The sequence below is a fragment of the Uloborus diversus genome, chromosome 9, assembly GCF_026930045.1.
Source record: "Uloborus diversus isolate 005 chromosome 9, Udiv.v.3.1, whole genome shotgun sequence".
NCBI lineage: Eukaryota > Metazoa > Arthropoda > Arachnida > Araneae > Uloboridae > Uloborus > Uloborus diversus.
In genome coordinates, this window is record NC_072739.1 from 127,613,632 (window position 1) to 127,623,740 (window position 10,109).

General features: G+C 31.0%; 1 protein-coding gene across 1 annotated transcript in view; it reads left to right on the forward strand.

The window, feature by feature from the left end:
* The first annotated feature begins 9,179 nt into the window (after positions 1–9,179).
* LOC129230481 (probable ATP-dependent RNA helicase DHX35) overlaps positions 9,180–10,109 on the forward strand; it is a 21,736-nt gene continuing 20,806 nt past the window's right edge. The window contains exon 1 of the mRNA XM_054864883.1: positions 9,180–9,227. Within this exon, the coding sequence (XP_054720858.1) occupies positions 9,180–9,227 (48 nt within the window). The remainder of the gene's footprint in view (positions 9,228–10,109) is intronic.

Sequence of the window (10,109 nt, forward strand, 5' to 3'; positions counted from 1 at the left end):
ATTTACAAATGATCTATGGTGAATTTTCTCGCCAATTTGCTTGTACTCATGTTACGGTTTCACGTTATGATAACTTCGTATCTCGCCAATTGGCTTGTGCCCATGTTATGGTTCCACGTTATGATAATTTCGTAATTTACTCGTCCATTTTATGATAATTTTGTTCTTAAAATTGGAATAGAAAACGAACGTCATTTTTGAAAAATCGCTTCGAGGTGCACACCCTCATGCTACAAACTAACTTTGTGCCACATTTCATGAAAATCGGCCGAACAGTCTAGGCGCGTCACAGAGATTCTACAGACATCCAGACAGAGAGACTTTCAGCTTTATTATTAGTAAAAAAGATAACTAAAAACTGAATTATACTTTTGTATTTTTTTATATCCTTATTTATTATCGAAAATACTCATTATGAGTATTTTCAATTTCAAAATTTTGCTGTATGAATCTGAACTAGCACATTTATTGATTATATTAAGTTATTCAGTAAAAGCAGGCTCACATTTACATTCAGTGTGTTTCTCACTTAAGTAGCATTTGCATATTTTTGGGTGTGGTGCGCGACTTCAATGAAATATTTTCTTTCTTACAAATTTTTAGATACACTTTGTATCATTAAAAATCATTATTATGATTAATTAATGAATTATCTTCACGGATTTAGTAGCAGGCAGCTAATTTGCACGTTGGTGCTTCCCTGGGTTTAACTGTGAATGGTCCTCCCAAGGTCCTCTTTTTAATCCTGACCTGTCCTCTTTTACCCTTTTCTGTGGCTTAAATGTGTTGGGAGCCCTGCATTAGAAGATATCTTTATAACTAGACAGAAATAATCCAAAATTCATTAATTTTTAAATATAAGCTGTCAACTTTTCTTCAATGGGAAGGGTGTTGTAAAACATCAAGTTAAAGTTAATGAACTAAATTTCATTCCTTAAACCATTCTCAATTCCAAAAACTTGAAACCTATCCTTTGTAGAAAAATATAGCTTATGAAAGGCAGACGTAGATAATATAGACGAACATGTCCAAATGCCGTTTGCAGAAAATTTTTCAAATTTGCAGACAGTTTTGATACTTTTTTAAATAAATTTCTTCATTGAGCAACATCTCTTGCTTGCCAATTGTGGTTTCTCCAGTTAATACTATAAGAGAAAAAAAATTTAAAAATGCAAGTTGGAGTTGCATATAACTTTACACTGCATTTGCATGTAACTTTACACAGGTGGCGATTGGGACTGAAAAGTGTGGGGGGGGGGGAGAGAACTTAAAACCATAGGACTTTTAGCCGCAGCTAAAAAGAAAAAAATGCGAGAGAAAGTACAAGATTTTGCTAGGGCTGCTGAGAGCAGATAAGTGGTAATTTATGTAAATGTAGCAACTTAACCCAGGTTTTTATTAAGATTTTGATAAATTTTATACACAACTAGCAGTACCCGCACAGCGATGCCCGTGCTAAAAGTTTAATGGAGGTTCGTTGAATAAAAAACAAATGACGCCCCCTCCCCGCTGATGTAAAATGATCATTTTTCTTTGTATAAAATGCGTACTCACGTTTTCAAAAAAAAAAAAAATTTTCTTTGGAATTTAAAACTTTTTGTCAAATGATTAAATTAGATTTACATTTGCTTTAAAACGCTATTTAGCGAGTGAAGCGGTTTTTACTGCACTATAAAATATATCGCCAAATAAACAAAGAAAGACATCAAATAATATCTTTCAAATGTAAAAATAATTCCATAACTCTATTGTTTATCGCCAGACTTGCCCAGCAACCACGCTATTACAATCTATCTGTCTAACGGAAAAAAAAAACATGCCGTGGACCATTCAAAAGTAATCATCAGAAAAAAAGAAAATGTCGTATATTTTACTCGGATAAAAACAAGTCAAAAGTTTCTTGAATTTCAAAACAAATCGCGAAAACAATGAATTTAATTAACGGTTGCCTTAAAACAATAATCCTAGAGTGAACAACTCAGGGCCTAACACGCCAAGCTACCACGCTACCTGAAGCCAGTCCTTTTGGGAGTGAAGCGGATGTTTTTTTCGGAATAATAAATGTTTCGCCAAACAAACAAAAAAGTAGATGATCACATTAACAGTAGCTTTCACATCTTTATATATTAAGAGCTGTGTTTCCCGGCTTTGCCCGGTCTATCTTGAGAATATAAATTGTGTCGAGTGACATATATTCAACAATCAGGCTTAAATAAAAGGAAAAAAAAACACCATGCAAAATTACCCTTCCAAACATTGATGACAGATATTAAAATACTTTTAAGAAATTAAAATGCGAAAGATGGCTTTTGAAAGCGTAACCATGGAAACATGAATTGAAATTCAAAATGTATTCAAAAAGCCAACCGTGGAAACGTTAAAATAAAATAGTTGACAACCTGAATCAAAATGACATATTTCGAAATTGATTTAAAAACACTTGTAACTTTTTTTCCTTTGAAGATAGAAGCTAATTTTTCGACCAGAGGTCGAGATTTTTCTGGAGTAAAAAATGTCACTTTTTTCAATGGTGTCAAAAAGAAAACTGTGGGACAATTTCTTCACTTTTTACTGATAGATTTAATGAAGAGAGTAGTGCCTAAATTTCAGCTAAGCCTAAAAAAGTTCTAGCTAAAAACTTAAATTACTCCCGTCGTAATGAAGTTAGAGCATCGAAACAAATTGCTTAGAATGCGGAAAATTCTACCCTTTTCAACGATATATAATATTAACATGTGCAAGTAATTCTTCACCCCTTTAATAGCCAATAATAGGCAATTTACGTGAAATTTGCACCTAAATTGGAATTAAAAAAGAACTATTTATCGGATTTTTTTCGAATTATAGCCTATGTTACTCATTGAGAAGGCACCTTTCATACAGTGAAAGAATTTTTCAAATAGGTGCAGTGGTTCCGGAGATTACCTCGAACATATAAACACACAAAAGTTCGTCCTCTCTCTTTATAATATTAGTAAAGATAACTTTCTCCATAGAAGCACATGAATTAGACTTACATTATTTATCCCAAAATATTTTGAGACGTCACAAACACTTAGTAATAATTTCATTAAGCAAGTATGGCTTAAAATAATCAGTTATCCAACATTTTGAGGCACAAAAAATGCCAACTACAGTAGACTCGTGTTTCGGTGTTACAAAGCTTTACAACCTTTTTCAATGCAAAGACGTGTGAGCTTCTGGATGAAAAGTCATCTGAGAAAAGCAACACGGTGAACAGGAGACAATATAAATACCAAAAAATAGAAATTTAACAAAACAAAAAATACAAAATATCGCCTGGAGCCGAAATTTATTATATAATTCCATCAGGAAAAAACCATTAAGTAATAAATTTTCAAGAAAACCCATAAACAATGCAAATAGTTCAAAAACTTTCATTTCTGGATGTTTTCGTTTCTCGAACCGAGTCCGGTTTCGAAACCACGATTTATCGCAAGCCTTTTGCTGTTTCCTTACCCCTACATAGATGATCATCGCACCCTCCTAATCAAAAATCTTCAGCTTTCAACATGCAATGAATATTTGTTCTTCACCTGAGCTGCTTAATGCGGAACTTAACTATTTAAGAGCTGTGGCTGTTGATAGAGACTATTCGCCCACCATAGTTAATTCCATTTATAAAAAACTTTGCAAAAAATCTCAAAATATTGTTTCTAATAGAACTTTTAACACTAAGAATTTAGTTGTTTTGCCTTTCTTCCCTGGTATTAGTTTTCAGGTTGCTAAGATTCTGAAGCGATTCCAATTCCAAGTGGTATTTTCTCCCATTAATAAACTTTCGTTCTCTCTTCTCTTAAAGATTCTATTCACTCTCTTAATTGTTGGGGATTTATAAAATTGTTTGCAATTGCGGACTAGGATACACTGGGCAGACCTGCCGTTTTTTGAAATTTCACTTAAAAGAACATCAAAGCTATGTGAAAAAACAGCTGAATAAATCCAGTATTGCTCAACACTGTTGGGATTCGAATCGCTATTTTGGTTTTAACTCTTATTAAATTATCCAAAAATGCCCCAATTCGTTAGATCTTGAGTTTTGGGAATCTTTCCACATCCTGAGGAACCAGTCTAATTTAGTTAACGATCTTCCTGCAATGCCTTATTTTTATGTAAACGTCGTACATTTTTTTTAAGATGTTACTTTACGATGTTACTTTTATAAGTTAAAAAAAAAATTCTTAGAAATGGAGATCAAATAAAACGTTTGGTTTAGATACAATTAGATAAAACCTTGAAATTGTCTAAAAATAGAAAGATAATGAAATGCATTCCATTTTAACTGAATCGATTATTTCAGAAAGGGTATAAGTCCAACTAATGCAACTTTTCAGGAATCAATAAAAAGTGATTATTTCATTCAGAAGTGAACTAAATTCTACGTAATTTTTTATGACTAATCTAGCCACAAGTGGGATCATTACCTCACCTAAAATTACGTTTCATTTTGTCACTGAAATTAATTTCAAAATTTTTTTTAAGTTGGACTTATGCCCTTTCTGCAATAAATATCCTGAAAAACTAGTTTAGAATGATGAAAATGCGAATCAATAAAAAATATAACAAAGTGACAAAAATAATAAGTGAAGAACACATTCATGAATTCTTTATTTTCTGAGAAAATACATCGTGTTTTCCTCTTTCTGTCGTCTTGTTTTAGTGAAATAATAAAGTATGGTGTAACAAAAATATATAAAAACTAACAAACTGAGATAAAAAGCAAAACTTTTACCATGTGTATAAAACTATATTCATCAAATACATCCTCCAAGGAAATCTTTTTTTTCTATCCTTCTCTTGTCTACTTTTGTGTACCAAGTTCGATGTACATATTAGTATGACTATGTTCAAAATTTCACTGAATCAGCTTGATATTTGTTAGTTCTTGGAACAGTATGAAAATTTGCCCATTATACCCAATATTGGCAAAGATAGTTCAGCCGACAGCCGTCACTTTGCAATATTCTCTTGAAAACAGTCTATAAAATGCTAGCCTGAAACCGTTCCTTTGATGTTCTATCGAATATTTAAACATCATGAATGTTGATAATTGAAAACATTTGTCGCCCAGTAGAATCTTTTTTCAAAATCTCAATTAAGAGATAAGTCCTCTTAAAAAATGAATGGCACCTGTTTTAGCAATTACAGATTTCTTTGTTTTCAACAGATTTGACGGTGAATCTTGATGTAATTTCACTGAAAGATTGGATTTCACGTGGTTGTAATCTGTCATATTTGTTTAACATTCGCTTTACTGTCCCAAAATCCTGGTCGCAAAGGACAAACAATGTCCTCTCAGAGGAAAGTCATCAGCAATCTTGGTAAATTTCTTCAATGTTATTTCTTGAAAAAGTCTCCTGCAGTGTTGTTTTTATTTTGACCAGCGTATATCTCGCTGAAAGCATACATTTTTTTGCTCCTAGGTTTATGTTAATAAAACTCCTGAAAAATTGGCGAATTTCATTTGGATTCTGCTATTTCGAATCCCCCTAACCCTCTGAACTGCTGAACCTATCATTACCAAAATTATGCTAGATCAAAGGAGTAATTTGTTTTTACTTCATTACGCCAAAAAATCTAGTTCTATGATTTTGCCATTGCGTCCTACTATTCCTATATTCACGATTAGTGCAGAAAGGGCATAAGTTCTGGACATATTTTTGCACTAAACGAAAAATGTGACCCCAAAATAAAGTGCTTTGTTGTACAAGGATCGACTTCCCTGCTACCCCATTCGATGTCTCTACATACAAATATGGGAAAACCACAGCTAACTCAATTTTGAAAAAATGTGACTTATGCCCTTTCTGCAATAAACAATTCAGCTATAGTTAATCTTAATACCAAATTTCAATTCTGCACTAATTGGTTTTAATAAACCTTATTTTAGTAAAATAAGAAATGTCACCATAGAATGCAAATTGGATTCATTTAAAAGGAAATATGACATTTATGAATGCTTTAAAATAAAATAAGAGGATTTTTGGCCCTCTCCTACAATAGCAATTTTTAATAATTTAAAGCTTATTTTTAATAATTTATTCTTAAAATTGTGAGTATTTTATAGCTTTTAAATCATTTATCTAATTTAAATTATTTAATGATTATTTAATTATTTATTGATTGATTGATTATATACCTTTGATTTATTTCTTGCTGTTTTGGTGATATTTTGATGGTTGAAATTTTAACCCTAACAGCAGTGAATTAAAGGTAAACTCCAGTAGATAGCGTTAATGGTTTTCATTTCTTCATTCTCTTACAATGAGTCTTACCAGCAAAACAGTTAAGTTACCGGATCCAGTTGAGCCTTGTCACAATAAAGGCACAATATTTCTCTGCATATTAAACATTAGCAAAAAATTTTATCAAATTATCATGCCGTGGCGCGAGTTTCATTCAGGGTTCGTACGGGTCATGGAAAATTAATATTTTCATTAAAAGTCATGGAAATTTATTTAAAGTCATGGAAAAATGTCTTGGGCAGTAGTAAAGAACAGTAGAGAATTAAAATTTAGAATGATTTAACTGTATTGCATGTAAAAAACTAATACTCGAAAAGTGAATGATCTCAAAAACAAATCTGAGTTTAGAAATCCTATTGCATCCCCTTCTGTAACATTTGCCCGCCTTTTTTTGTTATGTGATTTTACTGCTGGGACATCCCCTAATTTTGAAATCACCATTATTTTTAGAACTTCTTTTATGTTACATTCTGTAGTAGTGGGCTTAGCATGTTCTTGATTTTACCACGCCCACTAAAAAAGTGTAATTTAATTGCATCCGAGTTTATTTCAACCACTTGTAATTGTCAGAGTTTCTTAATTCGTGAAAGCTTTAGAAAATGAAGACTTTAGTCAGGCGATAGAATATAGAAATAGGGAAATTCTAATAGTCAAACAGTAGTGCCCGGCGTGCAGCTTCCAAAATTGATCCATGTGGCCAGCTGTGATATTGCTGGTTCAGAAAAATGAATTTACTGACTAACATGACTTTACTTCAATGAATGAAAATACTGTCAAGTTACATGGATGATTAGAAGACTTGACACCAAATGGCACTATTTTTTTTAAAAGTAAATTTGTGATCGGAAACTTAGTAATAACTCATTCAACTTTTGTCCCATTCATTAATATTTTGCCCTATTTATTAAATAATTACTAGGCATTTGAACATCAGTATATTGCATTCACTATATTTTTATGTACTTAAGTTTATATGATAAAGACAAATTATAGTTTATTAGTTTCTGCAGTGTGCACTGATATTCTTTTAGTCAAGTAAGTGCTTTGATGAGGTAGTGGCATTCATGTAAAAGTTTTGCAAATGCCCACTTACACAAATTGGCAGGTTTGACATTAAGTAGTACCATTCTCTTCATTTAATGAGGTCATGAAAAAGTCTTGGAAAAGTCATGGAATTTTTCATCCGAATTCAGTATGAACCCTGTTCATTGTTGGCGACGCCAGTGTTACTCGATCATTTGCTATTATATATATGAGGATTCATAACCTTAAATACAACAGTAATGAAAAGTAGTGGTACTGAAGATACTTATATTTAAATAAAACAATGATGCCAAATCTTTATTAACATAAAATATGAAGCCTAACAAGTCATATAAGTAAAGTCCTTACACATATAAAATCAATTTTTTCCTTTAAAGAGTCCCAATTTCTAAAAGCAACATATATTTTTTATATTAGCTTGAAATATAACACAATCACAAATCATTCCTTATATCGAAACACACAAAGGATTAGTTACAATTAAATTAGAAAGAAAACACTTATTAATAAAACATACAAAGTAGGAACCAGCAACTTGTTTTATCCAATTTAAGTCTTCAACACAATACCTAAATGTGACAATTTGAAGTGTAAACTCAAATATTTCTGTGCTTAAAATTTAAATTTCTTCTAGAAATGTTAAATAATCGGCAAAAATGAAATTTTGCAGCATAATTTTTGGATCCAACGCAACACATATTTTTTTCAAGTTTATTTAAATTTTTATGATATATTTTATTCTGATGATGGTTTGTATTAAATGAACTATAAAAAAAAAGAAAAAACGCTATCCCATAAAGTTGCTGATTCCTCAAATGTTTGAAACATTTCCATCCGTTCTTATTCTTTCGAAAGATTTTAGAATCAATATTACACAATATAACGTCTTTTTTTAAATGATAGTTTAGTATGGTCACGTCTTATTAAATAAAGATTAGATTTAAATTTAGCTGACAAGTATTGAACTATTTGTCAAAATATCTTTCAAAATTACTTTAAAATGTAACACAAAACTAAGCACATGGTTAGTAACTATGTTTTATCATAAATGAGTTTAAATTAATATAAATTTTTAAATTATAGAACGAAAATAGTTAAAAATTTTTACAAGTAGGTGAAACGGTAGACTTTTAAAATCAACAATGAAATTGAATAATGTTACATAATATAAAAAGCTGTAATATGTCCTGTATGAACAATAAAGATGCAATTTATGCATAAAGTTCAAAAATATTTTCATAGCATAATGGTTATAAAAAAATAAGGCTTTATTATAAAAAGCAGCAACAATTTAAACTTTTCGGTAAACATTTATTTCCGTTGAATCACATAACAAATCAAGCAAGTTCTGAAAAATGCACGTTTCAGGCATTAATTTTGAAATATTTCAATAGCAAGTGAAAAAACATAAATCAATAGAAAAAATAACAAATCAATAGAAAAAAATAACAATCAATATTAAGAAATTATTTATCCTAAAAATGCAGTAAAAAACGTATCCAAATTTTAATGTCCCATTAAAATACAAAAAGAGCACATTAATTATTTTTGCTTATTTTCTTACCAATTAATAATCAAGCTTCGGAAAAATTACATCCATTTTTTGAATTTAATTTAAATCTGAATCCAATATGTTTAGAATGGAAAAAAATATTTTATAAAAATTTCTGGCAAAAAAAAAGTTAACATACTTTTTAGCTGTTAAAGATACAGTGGATAACATTTCTCAGAAAACAGTAAAAAATATGTTATGTATAACAATGAGGGATAACCTTAGTACTTTGATGTTGAAGACAAAAACATTTACTGCATTTTTTGAACTGTCATTTATGCTTCGAATTGGTTCAAACCACCTCTTCCAATAGTACAATGGAAATTTGTTCTGGCTACAGGGATCACTTGAGCATCTTGTTTTTAGTATTGTTAGTACATCAGATTTAATAGGAGGTGATATATAGGACCAAGAGAAATGATGATTTTGATCAGCATTTGATTCAAAACATTTTGGTATCTGACGTATCCCAACCTTTAGTCATTTCATCATCCAACATAATCTTAGTGAAGGTAGGTTTAAAGTTGGAAGGCAAAGTATTATACTGTATTTCTTCTGCTGCACAGAACCCGGACTAACAGAATGAGTGATAGAAAGAAAAAGTGCGATATGAATCATTTTTACACATTTCACTTAATTTAGAATCCAGCGAGTTAGACCTCTTCAGCTGATTGTTCACATATAAGTGATTTATACTGCAAGTCATGTGACTATCTTGAAAAGAGCAACTGGGCTGCGGTTGTGGTGCTTCATAGAATTGATTAAATGTAGGACTTCCATCAACTAAATTCAAAGAATGTTGGCTACAAAAGCTAGTAGTATGCATTTGTGGTCTATTGTAAGGCACCCAAGATTTTGCTGTTTGAGTGTATAACAGGAGGTGGATACTTGTCTGACGATTCAATGAAGTCGGCATAAAGAAGGAGGAGAATCGTGGTATAATGGACTTCTTGGTGGAAAGTCGGAAGGTGTACCTGAAACAAACAAAAAATCATAATTGGACTGCTGGCAACATATTGGTTTAAACTGATTAATTTTGACTAGCAAAAAAAAAAAAAAAAAAAAAAAAAACTTTTAGTTAGTACAAACTATGAGTATGAAATGAAACAAGTACAAGATCAAGGAACAAAACCTGTCTTTGTAATAATTCTAGTTTCATATGAGAGTTTTCACTTACAGAAAATTCAGTGCCTAAATGAAAACTTTTCAACCATTAATAAAAACACTTGAAATATGTTATACTGAAC